The following is a 20,581-nucleotide window of genomic DNA, read 5'->3' as shown; positions in this document are numbered from 1 at the left end:
ATCATGTCCTTCAGTCTGCTGGCAATGCTCCTACTTATACAGCCCAAAATGCCGTTAGCCTTCTTGGCAACAAGGGCACACTGTTGACTCATATCCAGCTTCTCGTCCACTGTAACCCCTAGGTCCTTTTCTGCAGAACTGCTGCCTAGCCATTCGGTCCCTAGTCTGTAGCGGTGCATGAGATTCTTCCTTCCTAAGTGCAGGACTCTGCACTTGTTCTTGTTGAACCTCATCAGATTTCTTTTGGCCTGTCCTAAATATAAAGGGAAGGGTAACCACCTTTCTGTATACAGTGCTATAAAATCCCTCCTGGCCAGAGGCAACATCCTGTTACCTGTAAAGGGTTAAGAAGCTCAGCTAACCTGGCTGGCACCTGACCAAAGGACCAATAAGGAAACAAGATATTTTCAAATCTTTTGGGATGGGAGGCTTTTGTTTGTGCTCTTTGTTTATGTGTTTGTTCTCTCTTGGGACTGAGAGAGGCCAGACAGAAATCCAAGTCTCCAATATTGCAACCAGTAGAGGTAAGCCAGGCAAGGCGGATTAGTTTATCTTTTGTTTTATGTGAATTTTCCCTGTGTTAAGAGGGAGGTTTATTCCTGTTTTCTGTGACTTTTAAGGTTTTGCCCAGAGGGGGATCCTCTGTGTTTTGAGTCTGATTACCCTGTAAAGTATTTTCCATCCTGATTTTACAGAGGTGATTCTTTTTCCTTTTTTTCTTTTTCTTTTTTTTATAAAATCCTTCTTTTAAGAACCAACTGATTTTTTCCATTGTTCCAAGATCCAGGGGTTTGGGTTTTTGATGATTTTGTAACAGATTGGTTAGGATATTATTTTCCAGCCTCCCCAGGAAAGGGGGTGTAGGGCTTGGGGGGATATTTTGGGGGAAGATGTCCCCAAGTGGTCTCTTTCCCTATTCTTTGTTTTAAATGCTGGGTGGTGGCAGCATACTGTTCAAGGACAAGGCAAAGTTTGTACCTTGGGGAAGTTTTTAACATAAGCTGGTAGAAATAAGCTTAAGGGGTCTTTCATGCAGGTCCCCACATCTGTACCCTAGAGTTCAGAGTGGGGAAGGAACCCTGACATGGCCCAATCCTCTAATTTGTCTAGATCCCTCTGTATCGTATCCCTACCCTCCAGTTTCAGAGTAACAGCCATGTTAGTCTGTATTTGCAAAAAGAAAAAGAGTACTTGTGGCACCTTAGAGACTAACCAATTTATTTGAGCATGAGCTTTCCGATGAAGTGAGCTGTAGCTCACGAAAGCTCATGCTCAAATAAATTGGTTAGTCTCTAAGGTGCCACAAGTTCTCCTTTTCTTTCTACCCTCCAGTGTATCTACCACTCCTCCCAGTTTAGTGTCGTCTGCAAACTTGCTGAGAGTGCAATCCACGCCATCCTCCAGATCATTAATGAAGATATTGAACAAAACCGGCCCCAGGACCGACCCTTGGGGCACTCTGCTAGATACCGGCTGCCAACTAGACATGGAGTCATTGATCGCTACCCGTTGAGCCCGACAATCTAGCCAGCTTTCTATCCACCTTATAGTCCATTCATCCAGCCCATACTTCTTTAACTTGCTGGCAAGAATACTGTGGGAGACCATACCAAAAGCTTTACTAAAGTCAAGGAATAACACGTCCACTGCTTTCCCCTCATCCAGAGAGCCAGTTATCTCATCATAGAAGGCAATTAGGTTAGTCAGGCATGACTTGCCCTTGGTGAATCCATGCTGACTGTTCCTGATCACTTTCCTCTCCTCTAAGTGCTTCAGAATGGATTCCTTGAGGACCTGCTCCATGATTTTTCCAGGGACTGAGGTGAGGCTGACTGGCCTGTAGTTCCCTGGGTCGTCCTCCTCTTTTTTAAAGACGGGCACTACATTAGCCTTTTTCCAGTCATCCTGTCGTGTGTGTGTGTGGAATCCCCAACAACGACCCTCACACAAGGTGCTTGCTCTGCTTAGGTGAGGCTCACATCAAAGAGTGGTTTTCAATTTGTAAATTGTTCACAAAATGGACTCAAGCGGCTAGAGACCTTTGCCTGAAGCAGAACCTTCTCAAGCAGGCCACGAGGCCTGTTTCAGTACCAAGGCCTACGTCAGATGGAGGTTGCCCTCCCCCACAGTGAGTGGTACCGGCTCATGCTCTAGAGTCACTGCCTCTCCAAAGAGGCATAGAAACCACTCTCCTTTGAACGCGCCAAAGAAAAGGTTGCAAGACCAAGTGTGACCACTCCAGATCTCGAGGAGACTCTTCTTACTCCTCCAGGAAAAGTATGGCTACTGCTGACATGCAGGATGCAGCATCTGTTCAACCGCTCCCCAGTACCACACAGAGATGTGAGAGGCCCGGTATCGCTGAATCTGGTTCCAGCCCCAGGGCGTCCATTGAGTCTGGTACTGAGAAGGGTGATGCTGACATTGACAGTGTCCACATCAGCAGCATATCAGGTGGCAGAGGTGGTGGACCTCCTCTGCCTTTCCATCCTGAGCTCTACTTTGGTTCAGGACTTCTCCAAGGCTATGTCATCCACAGCTTCGATGTCTGGACAGGCTGCTGAACCTTTGTTGTCTGTTGGTACCGCATCCTGATGTTGCCTTACCACCAACTGTGGAAGTGAGTCTGGTGCCGGGCTTAGCACAATGGACCTTGTTGGCACCGGAAAACTCCTTAGCACCGCTGCATTTCATGCTACCGATATTACTGTGGTGGCGCTCCCTGTCCTCCACCTCTGCACCATCTGCTGCTTTGGTACTGCCGCTGATTTTGGGACTGGTGCCACTCCCAGCACTGGAGACAATGGAGGCATACTGGGTGCCGGCTGTGCTATTTTCATTGTTGGCACTGGTCCCTCCCTTGCTTTGGATGATGGATGATTGGACCAGTTGCTTGCATTTTGGGGCTGGCTCCAATCACCTGGCCTATACCGGGGACTGTTCATAGAATCCTAGAAGGTTAAGGTTGGAAGGGACCTCAGGAGGTCATCTAGTCCAACCCCCTGCTTGAAGCAGGACCAATCCCCAATTTTTGCCCCAGATCCCTAAATCTGCCCCAGATCCCTAATTTGCCCCAGATCCCTAACCCCTCAAGGATTGAACTCACAACCCTGGGTTTAGCAGGCCAATGCTCAAACCACTGAGCTATCCCTCCCCCTCATGTAGCAGCTCTTCCCACAGTTGGGACAGGGGCCCCTGGCCTGGTGCCCTTACCTTACCCTTATGCCTAGTGACCCCCCCACCCCCCATGGAACCTGTGAGACACTCCTCGTTCAGAGGTAGCGCTCCTATTCTCACTGCTAGGCAAGATCACCAGGCATGTTGTTGGCTGAGACTGTTGGCCTACTGCAAGTTCAGGTACCAGTTGTCCTCCCCCTTGTGGAGCCTCTGGAATTGTCCCATCCTGGTCCGCCAGTTCGTGAACGGGACCTGTCATTCGCTCACTTAACTGCCTTTTCATCATCCCTGAACGATTCAGCCATGCCTGGCTCTTCCTTCCCTTCAGTGCCTGAGGACTTCAAAGATGGCCAGGACGCTCTGCAGCATGTGGCTGCTTCTCTGGGCATCCAGGTGGAGTTCCTGTAGGAGAACACCCATTAGTTGCTGGACATCCTGCAACCGTCTGTCCCAGGGAGAGTGGCCCTCCCAGTTTAATGATGCACTCTTAGAGCCTGAAAGGTTCTTTGGAGCAAACTGGCTTCATTGCTGCCTACAGCAAAGTATTTGGAGAAATGCTACTTTGTCCTGATGCAGGGGTTTTACTCCCACCCAGATCCTAATTCCTTGTTGTAACTGCAGTGAACGACAAAGCTCGGCAGGGCAGATTTAAGTCTGCTCCTAAGAATAAGGACTCTAATAGGATGGCCTTAATAGGTAGAATGAACTACACCACCTCTTCTTCCCTAGAAATGCAGATTGTGAACCAACAGGTACTGTTGTTCAGATACTATTTTGTAAATTGGATGACTGTCTAAATTTACAGACCAGCTGCCTGAAACCTCCAGGGAGGAATTTTGGGCATTTATTGCTGAGGGCTCCTTGGTGCCCAGAATGTTGCTACACTCTGTGCTAGACGTAGTGAATACTTCAGCCAGAGTGATGGCCTCAGTGGTAACCATGAGGAGGGCGTCCTGGCTGCAAAATTTGGGTATTGCTTCAGTGTGCAGCCCGCTATAGATGCCCTTCGATGGTCAGGTCCTCTTTTCAGACAAAACTGAAATCCTTCGAGGGTTCTAGGGCTACCGTATGTTCCTTGGGGGAGTATACACAGGCAGTGCAAAATCGCCAGCATGGTGGTCAGCAGCAACAATACTGCCTGCAATGCCTCTTTCGGCAATCTTTTCCTCCCCTGAGAAAGTGGAACTACCCCAGAAAAGGACATAGGTCCCAGGGGCAGAGACATTCAGGTTCTGGGTTCAGCCAGTTGACATGCTGTCCCCAAGCACCCGTTTTGGCTTGTTTGTCCAGAGCAGCAGTCCAGTCATGACTTTCACTGCCCGGGTCCCCGCCATTTGGGGACAGGCTAGCTCGCTTTCACAATGTTTGGTGCTCAGTTACCACCGACAGCTGGGCCCTAAACACCATCAGACTGGGCTATGCTATCCAATTCTCCTGCACCCTACCCCTCCCCACTCTCTCTCTTTCTCTTCAGAGACCCCTCTCATGAGATACTGCTCCTCGAGCAGGTCTGGTTGCTACTGGCTTTGGGAGTTGTGCACAAGGTCCGTCCGGAGTGCCAGTGTCAAGGTTTTTATTCATGGTGCTTTCTGGTTCCCTATCCTCAATCCCTGCAACCTCAACAAATGTATCAGATACCTGAGGTTCCAAATGGTCCCCCTCTCCGTATCCTCCCCATGCTGACTCCAAACAACTGGTTTGCTGCTCTGGACCTTCAGGACACTTACTTCCATGTGGCCACTGAAGAGTTTTCCAACTTGTCATGGTGAACCACCATTTTCAGTGCATGTCCTTCCTTTCCGTCTGTCTTCTGCCCGCCCCCCCCCCGGTTCTTACCCAATGTATGGTCGTGGTGACAGTGTACCTCAGGAAAAAGGGAATCCTTGTCGTCCCGTATCTGGACAACTGGCTACTAGGGGGCAGGTCCAGAGAAGAAGTTCTTTCTCACATACATGTTATGCTGTGCATATTCTGGATCTCATCCTAAACACTGAAAAGTTAACATTGGTCTCCACTGAGAAAATCGCGTTCGTTGGGGCCCTAATAGACTCTGAGTTTGAGAGCATTTTTGCTGACTGACCATTTTCAGATGATTTGGTGCTTTTGTCTCAGTCTGCAGTCTCAACCTTCCATGACCGTTCAGAAGTGCCCGAGACGCTTGGGCCACAGGTCTGCGTGCACTCAGGTGGTTCAGTGTGTCAGGCTGCATCTTCACTTTCTTCAAATGTACCTCAAGAGCAGCCTACCATCCAGCCCTTCGCACTTGGGACAGTTCTGTCTCCATCCATTGATCCTAGACTCCATCCTGGCGGATGGGTCAGGGCGTTCCCTTCATCTGGCCCTTACCCAGGGGTGAAAGTAACATAGAAGACTTACCGGTACGGGGGTCCAGGTCTAGCCACTTTTAAATCACTGGGCCCGGAGGGGGGCCAAAAGGCAGCGCTTTAACGTCGGCTGCGTAAGCGCCGGTACTGGCGGCCACTTCTTAGCGGTACGCTGTTCTGGCCCTCTTTCACTCCTGCCCTTACCAAGTAGGATTGTTGTCGCTGATGCCTCCCTGATGGGTTGGGGAGCGCGTCTGGGGTTGCTGAGAGTCCACGGTCTGTGGTTGGAGCAGGAAGCTTCACTCCTGCATATCAGCGTGCTGGAGCTTTGGGCCATCTACGATCCCTGTCACACTTCACTAGACTGCATCAGGGGCTCAGTGGTTCATGTATTTACTGACTATAGAGCTGCGATGTATTATTATATAGGCAAGGAAGAGAACACTGGAGTGTGCTCTGTCATCCAAGAGGCAATCCGGCTGTGGCTGTTCTGCATCGCAAAGAGTACCCCTCTGACAGTCCGTCACTTACCCCACTTCCTGTGAGTGCTGCTTGTGAGTCACTAAGTGGAATGCATGGCTCCATCTACCTGAAGAAGAAATGTTTACTTGCTGTAACTGTTGTTGTTGAGATACGATGCAGACGTGTATTCTACGACCCACCCTCCATCCCCTCTGCATCGGAGTCCATGGGCATTCAGTGTGAAGGAAGCGCCACTTCATACAGCCAGAGGAGGGGGGATAGTCTTGAGGCGCGAGTGGCACCCCCTACGGGTACTGCTAGGCAAAACTTGCTGGCTCCGATGCACTGGGCATGCACACACCTAACTGGAATGCACGTCTGTCTCACATCTCGAAGAACTGCATTTTGCCTTGAGCCTTGACCAAGTCTTTAACCTGGTTAAAAGCACAGTTAAGGTCCAGGCTGCACTACAAATCGCAGCTGGTTTCTGGGATGACCATGTTGCAACCAGGTTGTCAGCGGTGGCTGAGTTTGTAGTACAGATAGAGCCAAAGGCCCTGACTCAAATATAAACTTGGGCTAAGGTGCTTTCCTAAGTCCCACTGACTTAATGTTTCCAGCCAAGACACACGTGCACACACACCATGCTCCCCCCCCCCACACCCCAAAAAACAACCTGTTGAGAGCAATGGCATTCATTGGAGTTGCATCAGAAGTAATTCTGGGCTGCACTCCTTCCTGCCTCCTATCACCTTGTTTTATTCTACACCACCTTGTGAGTTCCCTTCCTTGCTAACGCCATCTTCATCAGTGTCTAAGTTAACTCCCTGTGAGTTACACCATGTCACCATTTACAGCTATTTGAACCCCCCATGTAACTTACATCTCTGATGAATATGTCCCAGAGACATCCAGAGGAGCGGGATCTGTTTAGGGCAGGTGTGAACTAGTGCCCAGTGCTTAGCAGAATCCTTTAACATTCGTACCAAGCTCATGTTGGTATAATTCTTTTGTAAATGTAAAATCATGATTCCTTGTTTTTCAGTCACATACATCTCCATGTAATCAGCCAGGATTTTGATTCTCCTTGCCTTAAAAACAAAAAGCACTGGAATTCTTTTACTACAGAATACTTCTTAAACTCTCAAGGTAAAGACTTTATAAAATTTGCTCCATGATGTATAATGGTATCATTTTCATGTATTTTCAAAGCTAATGTAAATCTTAAACAGTGTGTTAGAAAAAGTGGAAGGTCCTGCTTAGTTTTGGATATTGGGTAACATTGGTTTTCTGACAAAACTAGCACAGCATTTGATTGGCTTATGTTTAACAACGGGACAGACTCTTCTATTTCCAGGAGGAATAGTTGAAGAAAGAATGTGGCATGTTGAAACCCTATTCTGCAACGATAAAATGCTTTACCTGTTTAGGTAAAGCAGTGCGCACACTCCTCATAGTGCTGAGTGTGCAGTGTTCTGATACCAAACGTCTTTGTTTCCTTCAGATGTGATAGAGATGGTAAAGACCAAAGGAAAAGTTCTGGTTAAAGATGGGACCTCTGCGCTCCTCAAGTTGCCTCTCAGATGTCACGTGTGCAAGCAACACCAGTCTACCATCCCACAGTTAAAGGAACATCTCAAGAAACATTGGCCAGAATAACTGTACAGATCACTGTGTGAAATCTGATCCATCTAAAGCTAAACACTTTTTGTCGAGTTGCATAGATTTTTGTTTTAGCTGAATTACAGGTTTAACACTGGGAAGGTTCCTCGCTAGTACAATCAGCATACGACTGACACTTTTGTAACTTCTTTTTAGAATACAAATAAAGCAGCCTCAAGTTCAGTATTTTGTAGATTCATTGTGGACTATCACTCCCGCAGTGTGTCTGACTGGGAAGTCTCTCAAGGGCTTTCTGGGGGTAAATGTGGCTTATGCTTATTCAAAAGTCTGCTAAGTACCTGATACAGATTGAATAGATTCCAATGCCAGAAGGGAGCATAGGGATCATCTAGGCCAGGGGTGGCCAACCCTGTGGCTCCGGAGGCTCTTCAGAGGTTAATATGCGCTCCTTGCATAGGCGCTGACTCCGGGGCTGGAGCTACAGACCTTAACTTTCCAATGTGCCAGGGGGTGCTCACTGCTCTGCCCCTTCCCCTGAGCCTGCCATGCGCTCGCTGCTCTCCCCCCACCCCAAGCCTCCTGCGCATGCGAAAGAGCTGATTGCGGCAGGCAGGAGGCACTGGGGGCTGGAGCGGGGATGGGGGAGCTGATAGGGGGCTATAGACATATTACTGTGGCTCTTTGGCAATGTACATTGGTAAATTTTGGCTCCTTCTCAGGCTCAGGTTGGCCACCCCTGATCTAGGCTGACTTCCTATATAGCATAGGCCAGAGACCTGCCCCACAATAATGCCTAGAGTAAAGCTTTTAGAAAAAAAAACATCCCCCCCTCGATTTAGAAATTGTCAATGATGAAGAATCCACCACAACCCTTGGTAGGTTGTTCCAATGGTTAATTATGCTCACCATTAAAAATGTAGTCCTTATTTCCCATCTGAATTTGTCTAGCTTCAACTTCCAGCCTTTGGATCATGTTACAACTAGGGCTGCCAAGCCATTAAAAGAAATAATTGCGATTAATCGCGCGATTAAACAACAATAGAATACCATTTATTTTAAATATTTTTGGATGTTTACTACATTTTCAAATATATTAATTTCAGCTACAACACAGAATACAGTGTACAGTGCTCATTTTATATTTTTAATTACAAATATTTGCACTGTAAACAAAATTCTGTGTTTTAATTTAGCTCATACAAGTACTGTAGTGCAATCTCTTTATCATGAAAGTTGAACTTACAAATGTAGAATTATGTACAAAACCCCCTACATTCAAAAATAAAACAGTGTAAAACTTTAGAGCCTACAAGTCCACTCAGTCCTACTTCGTGGTCAGCCAATCACTCAGACAAACAAGGTTGGGTACAATTTGCAGGAGATAATGCTGCCCACTTCTTGTTTACTATGTCACCTGGAAGCGAGAACAGGCGTTCTCATGGCACTGTTGTAGCTGGCGTCGCAAGATATTTACATGCCAGATGCGCTAAAGATTCATATGTCCCTTCATGCTTCAGCCACCATTCCAGAGGACATGTGTCCGTGCTCATGATGGGTTCTGCTTAATAACGATCCAAAGCTGTGCGGACTGACGTGTTCATTTTCATCATCCGAGTCAGATGCCTCCAGCAGAAGGTTGATTTTCTTTTTTGGTGGCTTGGGTTCTGTAGTTTCCACATCAGAGTGTTCCTCTTTTGAGACTTCTGAAAGCATGCTCCATACCTCCTCCCTCTCAGATTTTGGAAGGCACTTCAGATTCTTAAACCTTGAGTCGAGTGCTGTAGCTGTCTTTAGAAATCTCACATTGGTACCTTCTTTGTGTTTTGTCAAATCTTCCGTGAAAGTGTTCTTAAAACGAACATGGGCTAGGTCATCATCCGTGACTGCTATAACATGAAATACATGGCAGAATGCGGGTAAAACAGAACAGGAGACAGACAATTCCCCCAAAAGGAGTTCAGTCACAAATTTTAATTAACGCATTATTTTTTCTTAACGAGCATCATCAGCATGGACGCATGTCCTCTGGAACAATGGCCGAAGCATGAAGAGGCATATGAATCTTTAGTGCATCTGGCATGTAAATATCTTGCGATGCTGGCTGTAACAGTGCCATGCGAATGCCTGTTCTCACTTTCAGGTGACATTGTAATTAAGAAGCGGGCAGCATTACCTCCCGTAAATGTAAACAAACGTTTGTCTTAACGACTGGCAGAATAAGAAGTGCGACTGAGTGGACTTGGAGCCTCTAAAGTTTTACACTGTTTTGTTTTTGAGAGCAGTTATGTAACCAAAAAAATCTGCATTTGTAAGTTACACTTTCATGATAGAGAGTTTGCACAACAGTACTTGTATGAGGTGAATTGAAAAATATTATTTCTTATCATTTTTACAGTGCAAATATTTGTAATAAAAAAAAATAAAGTGAGCCCTGTGCACTTTGTAGTCTGTTGTAATTGAAATCAGTACTGAAAATGTAGAAAAACATCCAAAATATTTAAATAAATTTGGTATTCTATTGTTAAGTGCAATTAATTGCGATTAATTTTTGAGTTAATCACATCAGTTAACTGCAGTTGACAGCCCTACTTACAACCTTTCTCTGCTAGATGGAAGAGCCCATTACAGTAACTCTTCGCTTAACGCTGTAGTTATGTTCCTGGAAAATGCTACTTTAAGCGAATCCAATTTCCCCATAAGAATTAATATGGGGGGGGGGGGGGGTTAGGTTCCAGGGACATTTTTTTTGCCTGACAAAAGACAATTGTGTGTGTGTGTATACACTAACGTTTTAAACAATTTAATACTGTACACAGTAATGATGATTCTGAAGCTTGGGTGAGGTGGTGGAGTCAGAGGGTGGGATATTTCCCAGGGAATGCCTTGTTGCTAAATGATGAGCCAGCACTGGGCTGAGCCCTCAAGGGTTATCACGTTGTTGTTAAGGTAGCCTCACGCCCTACAAGGGAGCGGAGACAACGTGGCAGAGAGAGACGCACATTGCCCCTTTCAGTGCGCTGACCCCACTCTGCGTACACTGCCTTTCTAAGTAGATCGGCAAGTTGAGACAGCAGCTGCTGCCAGCAACCTCCCTCTGTCCTGCGCCCTGTCCTGTCGTACCCCTTCCCCCTACCCATGGAGATGTGGGGGAGGGGCACCCTGACATTAGCACCCCTCTTCCCCGCCCTCTGCACAGGAAGCAGGAGGCTCCAGGGAGCAGCTCCAAGGCAGAGGGCAGGAGCAGCACATGGCAGTGGGGGGAGGGACGGCTGAATTGCTCAGCAATTGATAGCCTGCTCGGCAGCTGGCACACGGGGAGCTGATGGGGGGGCTGCCAGCCCACCCTGGCTCCAAGCCCCCACCAGCTCCAGCGGGCTGCTCGTCCTGCAAGCAGTGGACAAAGCAGGCGGCTGCCAAACCACGTAATCAGGGAGCATTGGCTCAACTTCCAACGAGCCTGTTCTCTGACTGATCAGCAACGTTAACACTAACCCGGCCGACTTTCAGTGAGGAGTCCCTGTATTAAGTATTTGGTTCTGGAAACGGACTCTCCGTTCCTCTCCGGGGAGACGCTGGGTGTTAGCCCGCTTGGTGAAGTAAGCAGCATGCAGAGCCACCAAGGTACCTTCACCATGAGTTTTTCTTTTTTTGTCTGCTCTTAAGTTCCTGGTACAAGACAACCATAGAGCAGCGGTAATGAGGAGCCTCTTCCGGCTCACTGGTTAGCCTTGTATACTGCCAGTGTTCTTCAGTGCCTAAGCTAATTACTTGTGAACTTGTCAGGCTGGTAACAGCGCTGTGTTATCCACCTCCTTCATTTTGTTTCCTCAGCTCGGTTAGGGCCCCCCTTTTCCACAAGGGCTCGGTTTCCTGCCAGACCAAGCTCTACCTTCCTTATGGAGGCTGCGCTCTCTCACCACCCCTGCAGTTCTCTAGTCTGCCTTTTCATGGGCCACCCATGGGGGCTTCCATCCTCAGCCACAGAATAAGCACTTCTTAGGTGGGGGTTTACCCCAGAACTCAATTTCATCCCATGGATCATCACAGCAGGGACAGCCTACAGATCCTGGCTCTGGCCTTGCCCCTTCCTTTGTAGAGCACACTGGGGTTTCTTCCCCAACAGACCCCTCCCACTCCAAGGGTCTCTGAGCCCCCTGAAGAGGCTTGGGGGGGGGGGTCATTCCCTCCTACAGTCCCCCTAACTGGGGTATCTTGGGTTGACCTCCTGCCCTTCCTTCAGATTGTCCTTTGTGTGGGTGACCCCTGCCCCTTCATTCCCTTTTCCAGCTTCTTTGCCTGGTATTCTCCACCTAGGCCTTGTTTTCTTAGCTTGTTGGTGTTTTTCACTTTCCTGCTTCTCCTTTGCCCCAGCCTTTCTGACCCACTTTCTTGGCTTTTTTTCTGTTTAGGGTTTTCTCATATCACCCCTTGTGGGCTCTGGCTCCATGCTTAATCCCAGCCCCTCTTTTCCTCACGCCCCACTGAGGTTCCTTTCCCCGGGCCTCCTTTCCTCTCCTTAAAGGGAATGCGTTCCACACAGTCCCCATGACCACAGGCTGGAGCAAGGTTTCCACTACCCTCACCCCTTTCTCTTGGAACCTCCCACATACCGTCGATGGGACTACAGCCACTGGCTAATATTTTTCCTCCCTGTGTTTGCATTCTCCATCTAGCGTTTCCCCCTCCCAAAACCACTGTGGTTTAATCTGCCTGTTCCACAAGAGTGAACAACCCGCTGCAAGGTCAATATCCCCTGGCCTACAGCCCAATCGTACAGGGAGTGTTTTCGCACTCTTCCTAGATGTCTCCATCACCCCAGACTAGCTGCAAAATTCCCCCAGACCACATTACATATACAGGCAGTCCCACTTAATGTACCATTTTCCCACTGGACTGGTAGCAAGTAATTTCCCAGCTTGTTGACATGGCCTTTTTCTCCTCCTGTCTCTCATGCCCAGACCTTCTTGCTCGAGGGGTCTAGTCTCTTTCCCCCCCTCACATTCCCTGCTTGTGGGGGATGAGACACTTTCCTGGGAAATTTTGCTTCAACACACTTGGCCAGGTTTACTGCTGCATCCATTGTCTCTGGTTGGTCTCCTCACCCAGACCTTAGTGGTATCTCACATAAATTGTTCTAATATTACGGTATCCATGGCCTCTTCCAAATCTTGCCCGTTGGGACTCAGACATTGATTGGCCCAATCTCTCAACTTCTGTATGAAAGATTTGGGCCCAACCCTGTAAATCCATGTGGCTTCCCTAAATTTCTGCCTGTACCTTTTGGCCACAAGCCTGCATAGTCCAGTACAGCAGCCTTTAACACTTCACGATTCGTGGCCTGCTTTTCACTCAATGCCACGTAAGCAGACATCGTGTTTCTGCTGCCAGAGAAGGGGCTAACCCCCGTAATACTTGAGCGCAGCTTGCCCTAGCAGCAATTCCCTCGAACATCCCTAGGGCCACTGGATTATCTCCAGGGCTCATTTGAGAGGTCCAGGCCCGCTCCCCCTTGGCAAGAATTGTTATGTTTTGTAATAACTGCTGCTGTACCTGGGTCTGCTCCGGCATGAACTCCTGAAACACATGCTGTTGGTCTGCCTGCCACCCCAGAAGACTGTCACTAGGTCTGCTGCAATGCCCACCGCATCCCCTTCTGAGCATGAGCTCCTCCATCTTTTCCAGATTCCTCTCACAGGCCACCTCTCAAGCCTTCCTGGTTGTGGCTGACAGATGGATCCTGGACAAGCCCACATTTGTGAACTGGCTTCCCCCTTCCTCTCCAAGAGAACGCTGGCTGGTCAGCCCACTTTGTGAATGAAGCAGTGCACAGGTCCACCAAGGTACCTTCACCCTGTGTGTGCGTTTGCCTCCTCTTATGCTCCAGGTACATTTCAACCACCTAGCAGCAGTTCTGAGAAGCCCTTTCCTGCTCGCTGGATTAGCCTTTTTTATACTGTCTGCTTTCCTTCCTGGGTTCTTCAGCTGGCAGCTAATTACTCATTAACTTGTCAGGCTACCAGCAGGTGTGTGTGCTCGTCTATTTCAACCGCAGCCCATGCCGTAGGTGGGGTTAGAGATCAGGGTGCTGGCTTCCACAGAGCTTGGATCAGCACCCTGTTACAGTGTCCCAGGTAGGTAGTTACAGATTTGTGTTTGACTTTGTGGGGAAATTACCTAAATCTGGTGTGAGGGCACTTCCCCTTGGCTCTCAGTGACATGTAAGTTGACTTCTCTCATGGCTGTGTCCCTCTTACTGGGTCTGGCATGGTGACTGAAACTAGTGTTAGAAAGTGACGTCCGTTCAATCAAATGAAATCTCTACGAAAAAGCCTCTGTGCCCCCATACAAAATACCTTGTGTAGCTCACCAAGATTGTGGATGCTTAACTCTCACACTTAGGCGTGCAGCAGGCCTGAAAGTTGAACCTCTGCAGAGGTCTCTAGACACAAGACCTGATTCTGAGGTGTTGAGCACCCACCGTGCTAGGCTTTAAAATCTGCCTGTTTTGCTTTTGATGTAGTTTGTAACCGCAACGTTGTTTAACAAAGCATACCTTCTGACGTAAACTGAATTGTAATAAGAGTGTCTGGTCTCTTCCTTAGAAGGGCGCAATTCTGCAGTACTTTGTCAAAATCCAGGGCATTTCTCCTCGTAGGACTGCTGCAGGGAGACCCTGTATAGACCTTGTCTACATTTCATAGGCAGGTAAGGATTACTGAACACATTAGGCTGAGCAGGATGAATTCTAACTAGGGCTGTCAAGCGATTTAAAAAAAATCGTGATTTTAAAAAAATGAATTGCACAATTAATCATGCAGTTAAATAATAGAATACCATTTATTTAAATATTTTTGGATGTTTTCTACAATGTCAAACTTTAGCGCCTACAAGTCCACTCAGTCCTACTTCTTGTTCAGCCAATCGCTCAGACAAACAGGTTTGTTTCCATTTGCAGGAGATGATGCTGCCCGCTTCTTGTTCACAGTGTCATCTGAAAGCGAGAACAGGCGTTCTCATGGCACTGTTGTAGCCAGCACCACAAGATATTTACAGGGCAGATGCGCTAAAGTTTATGTCCCTTGATGCTTCAACCACCGTTCCAGAGGACATGCATCCATGCTGATGACGGGTTCTGCTCAATAATGATCCAAAGCAGTGCGGACCAACACATGGTCATTTTCATCATCTGAATCACATGCCACCTGCAGAAGATTGATTTTCTTTTTTGGTGATTCAGGTTCTGTAATTTCTGCATCAGTGTGTTGTTCTTTTGAGACTTCTGAAAGCATGCTCCATACCTCCTCCCTCTCAGATTTTGGAAGGCACTTCAGATTCTTAAACCTTGGGTCGAGTGCTGTAGCTATTTTTAGAAATTTCACACTGGTACCTTCTTTGCGTTTTGTCAAATCTTCCGTGAAAGTGTTCTTAAAACGAACATGGGCTGGGTCATCATCCGTGACTGCTATAACATGAAATACATGGCAGAATGCGGGTAAAACAGAACAGAAGACAGACAATTCCCCCAAAAGGAGTTCAGTCACAAATTTAATTAACGCATTATTTTTTAAACGAGCATCATCAGCATGGACGCACGTCCTCTGAAACAATGGCCGAAGCATGAAGAGGCATATGAATCTTTAGTGCATCTGGCACGTAAATATCTTGCGATGCTGGCTATAACAGTGCCATGCGAACGCCTGTTCTCACTTTCAGGTGACAGTGTAATTAAGAAGCGGGCAGCATTACCTCCCGTAAATGTAAACAAACTTGTTTGTCTTAGCGATTGGCTGAACAAGTAGGACTGAGTGGACTTGTAGGCTGTAAAGTTTTACATTGTTTTGTTTTTGAGTGCAGTTATGTAACCAAAAAAAAAAATCTACATCTGTAATTTGCACTTTCCTGATAAAGAGATTGCACAACAGTGCTTGTATGAGGTGAACTGAAAAATACTATTTTTTTTTATCATTTTTACAGTGCAAATATTTGTAATAAATATAAAGTGAGCCCTGTGCACTTTGGATTCTGTGATGTACCTGAAATAGATATTTGAAAAAGTAGAAAAACATCCAAACATTTAATAATTTCAATTGATATAAATGCAATTAATTGCTATTTAATTTTTTTGAGTTAATCGTGTGAGTTAACTCTGATTAATTGACAGCCCTAATTCTAACCAGCAGAGACACTGAAGTCCATGAAGAATTGCCAGACCATTTAATGTTAATACGTTCGATTACATTTAACATTCACTTAAGCCATTTATTTAAATAGCCAATATTCATTTTAAACTTACTGGACAGCTGAACTAGTAGACGAGAGGAAACAGCTGATTGTTTCTCAGCCTGCTGATGTGAGCTTGTAATATTATCCCAGTGAACATGCCTGCTGGATTGTCCACAGGCTCAAAAAGGTGATGAGTTAGAGCGGGGGTTCTCACACTTTTGTACTAGTGACCCCTTTCACATAGCAAGCCTCTGAGTGCAACCCCCCCTATAAATTAAAAGCACATTTTAATATATTTAACACCATTATAAATACTGGAGCAGACGCGGGGTTTGGGGTGGAGGCTGACAGCTCAGGATCCCCCATGTAATAACCTCGTGACCCGCTGAGGGGTCCCAACCCCCAGTTTGAAAACCCCTGAGTTAGAACCATTAACATTTTCTGTGGCCTATAAAAAACATTTGTTCATCATAGTTTGTCTTTGCTAACACAGAGCTGCTGAAAGAACTGGAGTGAAGCCAAAGCAGACCCTCCAGTCCAGACAGAAGTTTTAATTTCAGGGGAGGCTAGGGTTACCATTAGGGAACCCCCTCTTAATTTCTCTCTGAAAGTGGGCAGGGATGCCATGCAGCGTGGTCGTACCTCCACACAGCACAGTATTTAATTCTGCCTTTCCTCTCTCAGGGTGGCATCCCGTTTATTAATGCAGGTCATGGTTGGGGAGTGACGTGCTAGCTGAGCTGACCATAGCAGGGAGGGTTTGAAGACTGCTTCTGCAGCACCCAAAAACCTGTTTGCCAATAGAGATCAGGTGCACATCTGGAAGTTCTCAGTCAGCGTGGTATTGATCATGTGCCAAATCCCCAGGGAATCAAGATCAGAAGCAGCAAGGCATCACTTTTGCTTGATGCCTTCTAAGCTGTGTGTCTGTAAACATGTTCTCAGATTCATTCGAACAGTTTCATTAGGTATTGTGTGAGGTCCTCTCCAGCACCGTTCATATTGTTGGAAATGTTTTGCAGCGTGCCACCTGAATGGATAGGTAGTATGCAGGAAACCCACATGGCCACTTTCTACACCCAGACCTGAGGTCTTTCCAATAAGAATACGTGGACAGTGTAGACTGGCAGGCTATAAGCACTGGTGGAACACACAAGAGTTCAAAGAGCAGCTCTGCAGATCTTTCCTTATTGGTGACAAGACTCAGTGGAGGGTCTGCTGTCAGGACAGTGTGGACCTCAGGATGGATACAGATATCCCTGTACAAGAAATATTCCCAAATATTGTGGACACAGTTCCAGTGCACCGTATGCCATGTCTCAATGGACTGACTAGGTTTAATGGTATTTTAGCATGCAGACGGTCTTATCCAAGCCTATTTTGTTTTTGTTTTTTTGGTCCCCAATTCTAAGTCTCCTGAAAACTCTTACTTCCTGTAGATGAAATCACATGGGCAAGCCTTGGTTCTGCAACAAATCCACAGTTACAATGCTGTGACTAAAGTCTACAACTAGTACTTGCACCTTCTTCGTGCCCTTGGGCTCAGCTTTGGAGACGAGGTACATGTCCCCAACAACATGTTATCCTCTCCATGCCCTTCCTGCGCAGCTGTCATGGCTGTAGGCCTGGCATTAGCCCCGTTCCTTGCAGCCATTTGCATCCACTGTTTAATTTTGACAGCCAGATCCTTCGAGTAGATGGCATGAAGTCCAAATAATACTCTTGTAACATTAGTATTGTCATGAGAAGGTCATTGCTTTGATGTCATTAGTGCTGTGTGCTTGTGGAAAGGGCGGCTTCTTACGTATTTACCAGTGGGACTGTTGAAGCAATTATCAAGTATAAAAAATGAACTGCAGCTCCAGAATGTTTTATTCGACTTCGTGTCAAGGTGGGTGATGACCTTGTGCTTCCCGGCCCAGGGCTGGGTGCTGGATTGCACGCTGCTGTGGAAAAAGGCTCTTCCTCACCTTCTCCTGGGGTCGCACGTCCTCATCCTTTGGGGCCTACGTACTAGGGTGATGGATGCGCTAAACACGCTGAGGTGGCATTTCTAGTACAGCCAGGGCCGGCTCCAGGAACCAGCGAAGGAAGCAGGTGCCTGGGGCAGCCAACAGAAAGGGGCGGCACTCCGTCCGTCATCAGGGCAGCACGTCTGGGTCTTCGGCAGCAATCCCCTCTCCTCCTCTTCAGCAGCACCTCGGTGGCAGCTCAACCAGGCTTGGTTTTTTTTGTTTCCTTCTTCCTTCACCGCTTGGGGTGGCAAAAAAGCTGGAGCCGGCCCCGAGTACAGCCACTCTCACATTTAGAGAGAGACTTTTCCCCTCTTACAACTGCTTATGTAACATTAAGATGTGGTGGTACGCTGGGGACGGCAACAGACTCAGGCGGGATCCATGGGCTCCAGGCTGTGAAGCGAGGAGGCCCATCGCAGCAGTGAGTCAGGGGCATAGCGGTTGCTCATGGTAAAGGACACAGTAATTCTAATCTGAATACCGAGCATTCTTCATCGAGAGCAGCTGTAACCACGGAGCACGCCAGTTTTCAGCTACTCAGTGATGCTATTGGCTTTGCCCATGTTGCTTTGCCATTCACAGCAAAAGATTGCTTAAAATAACACTAGCTAAGAATAAGATACTGTTCTTCTGCTTCTTGTGAACACTGCAGAGGAATCATCCAGCCCAAGGGACAGATATTCTTGCACTTCTCAACAAGGACCGCTCTAGCCAAGCACTGGCACTAGTGGGCTCTGAAGAGAGCCCCATCCTCCTTAGCCAGCAGTCACATGTCCCCTTCCCCTCCTAGACTGGGTAGAAACCACTACTGGATCTTGCTGAAGGTATGTTTCATATTGATGATGTTGTGATGGACAGGAGGAGGGCAGGAGGCAGCCTCATTTTGGTGGTTTACAACAGTGTCCCTGTCGTACCCCACTGCACCCCAGACCTCTTCATTAACTCTGTTACGGCTCTGTATTTCTTCGTGGCAAACCCATAGATGACAGGAACGGGGTGATAAGGCTACAAAGGGCTACACAGCACAAGCCCGACTCTGTATTTCAGTGTGTTCTTAAGCAAATCAGCCATGTCCCATCGACACATGATGTTGTGACAGGGTTCCTGGGCGCTGTCTCTCACCAGTGTTGGTTTTTAAAAATGACCACAATCACACAAAGTTTGAGAGATGGAAACTTGTTGAATATTAAACAAATCAGGCCCCAAAGGAATACTGGTTAGTGAAACACTTAAAAATGACTTCAAAAAAGATCTAGACCTTTTCAGGAGGAGGCTGGGGAGGAAGTAGTTTGTTTCCTTGAGACAAAAATGTAGTCAATGCTAGTGTTAGACGTGTTCTAGAACAATCCCTGCGTTACGTGCATTGCAGACGTGCCTGCTTGCTGTATCTGCACATATCATGGCTCCACCACCAGCAGCAGCAGGTGGGAACCAGCCACCTCGTCACCTACTACTACTCAGAGCCCGCCTAGGATATATGGTGGTAGAAACAGCAGCAGCCAGGCCCCACTAGCTCTCTGGTATGCTAAACAAGCAGTGTATTTCCCCCAAAAGTCCTCACGTAGAGAAGACTTCTGAAAGGAAACGCAGTGGATCTAATTTACTTAGATTTTAGTAAGGCGTTTGATACGGTGCCACATGGGGAATTATTAGTTAAATTGGATAAGATGGGCATCAATAGGAAAATTGAAAGGTGGATAGGGAATTGGTTAAAGGGGAGACTACAACGGGTCCTACTGAAAGGTGAACTGTCAAGTTGGAGGGAGGTTACCAGTGGAGTTCCTCAGGGATCAGTTTTGGGACCAATCTTATTTAATCTTTTTATTACTGACCTGGGCACAAAAAGTGGGAGTGTGCTAATAAAGTTTGCAGATGATACAAAGCTGGGAGGTATTGCTAATTTAGAGAAGGATAGGGATACCCTACAGGAGGATCTGGATGACCTTGTAAACTGGAGTAATAGGAATAGGATGAAATTTAATAGTGAGAAGTGTAAGGTCATGCATTTAGGGATTAATAACAAGAATTTTAGTTATAAGCTAGGGACGCATCAACTAGAAGTAACGGAGGAGGAAAAGGACCTTGGAGTATTGGTTGATCATAGGATGACTATGAGCTGCCAATGTGATATGGCTGTGAAAAAAGCTAATGTCGTCTTGGGATGCATCAGGAGAGGTATTTCCAGTAGGGATAAGGAGGTCTTAGTACCGTTATATAAGGCACTGGTGAGACCTCACCTGGAGTACTGTGTGCAGTTCTGGTCTCCCATGTTTAAGAAGGATGAATTCAAACTGGAACAGGTACAGAGAAGGGCTACTAGGATGATCCGAGGAATGGAAAACTTGTCTTATGAAAGGAGACTCAGGGAGCTTGGCTTGTTTAGCCTAACTAAAAGAAGGTTGAGGGGAGATATGATTGCTCTCTATAAATATATCAGAGGGATAAATACCAGAGAGGGAGAGGAATTATTTAAACTCAGTACCAATGTGGACACAAGAACAAATGGATATAAACTGGCCACTAGGAAATTTAGATTAGAAATTAGACGAAGGTTTCTAACCATCAGAGGAGTGAAGTTTTGGAATAGCCTTCCGAGGGAAGTAGTGGGGGCAAAAGATCTATCTTGCTTTAAGATTAAACTCGATAAGTTTATGGAGGAGATGGTATGATGGGATAACATGGCTTTGGTAATTAAATATTCATGGTAAATAGGCCCAATGGCCTGTGATGGGTTTTAGATGGGGTAAGATCCAAGTT

The 20,581-nt window shown here is 46.9% G+C and overlaps 1 protein-coding gene and 1 pseudogene across 5 annotated transcripts in view; one reads left to right on the top strand and one right to left on the bottom strand.

Annotated features, from left to right (window-relative positions):
* Positions 1-7,808, top strand: part of APTX (aprataxin) — a 39,639-nt gene extending 31,831 nt beyond the window's left edge. For all 5 annotated transcript variants that reach the window (XM_037902377.2, XM_037902379.2, XM_037902375.2 and 2 more), the window contains 2 exons: positions 7,009-7,112; positions 7,468-7,808. In XM_037902377.2, the coding sequence (XP_037758305.1) occupies positions 7,009-7,112; positions 7,468-7,622 (259 nt within the window). In that variant the 3' untranslated portion in view covers positions 7,623-7,808. The remainder of the gene's footprint in view (positions 1-7,008; positions 7,113-7,467) is intronic.
* A 7,924-nt stretch (positions 7,809-15,732) lies between these two features.
* Positions 15,733-19,522, bottom strand: LOC119566608 (annotated as a pseudogene).
* Positions 19,523-20,581: the final 1,059 nt, after the last annotated feature.

This window comes from Chelonia mydas, chromosome 5 (genome assembly GCF_015237465.2).
Source record: "Chelonia mydas isolate rCheMyd1 chromosome 5, rCheMyd1.pri.v2, whole genome shotgun sequence".
NCBI classification, from domain to species: Eukaryota; Metazoa; Chordata; order Testudines; family Cheloniidae; genus Chelonia; species Chelonia mydas.
The sequence above is the reverse complement of the archived record's forward strand: the minus strand, read 5'-3'. Positions and strand labels throughout refer to the sequence as shown.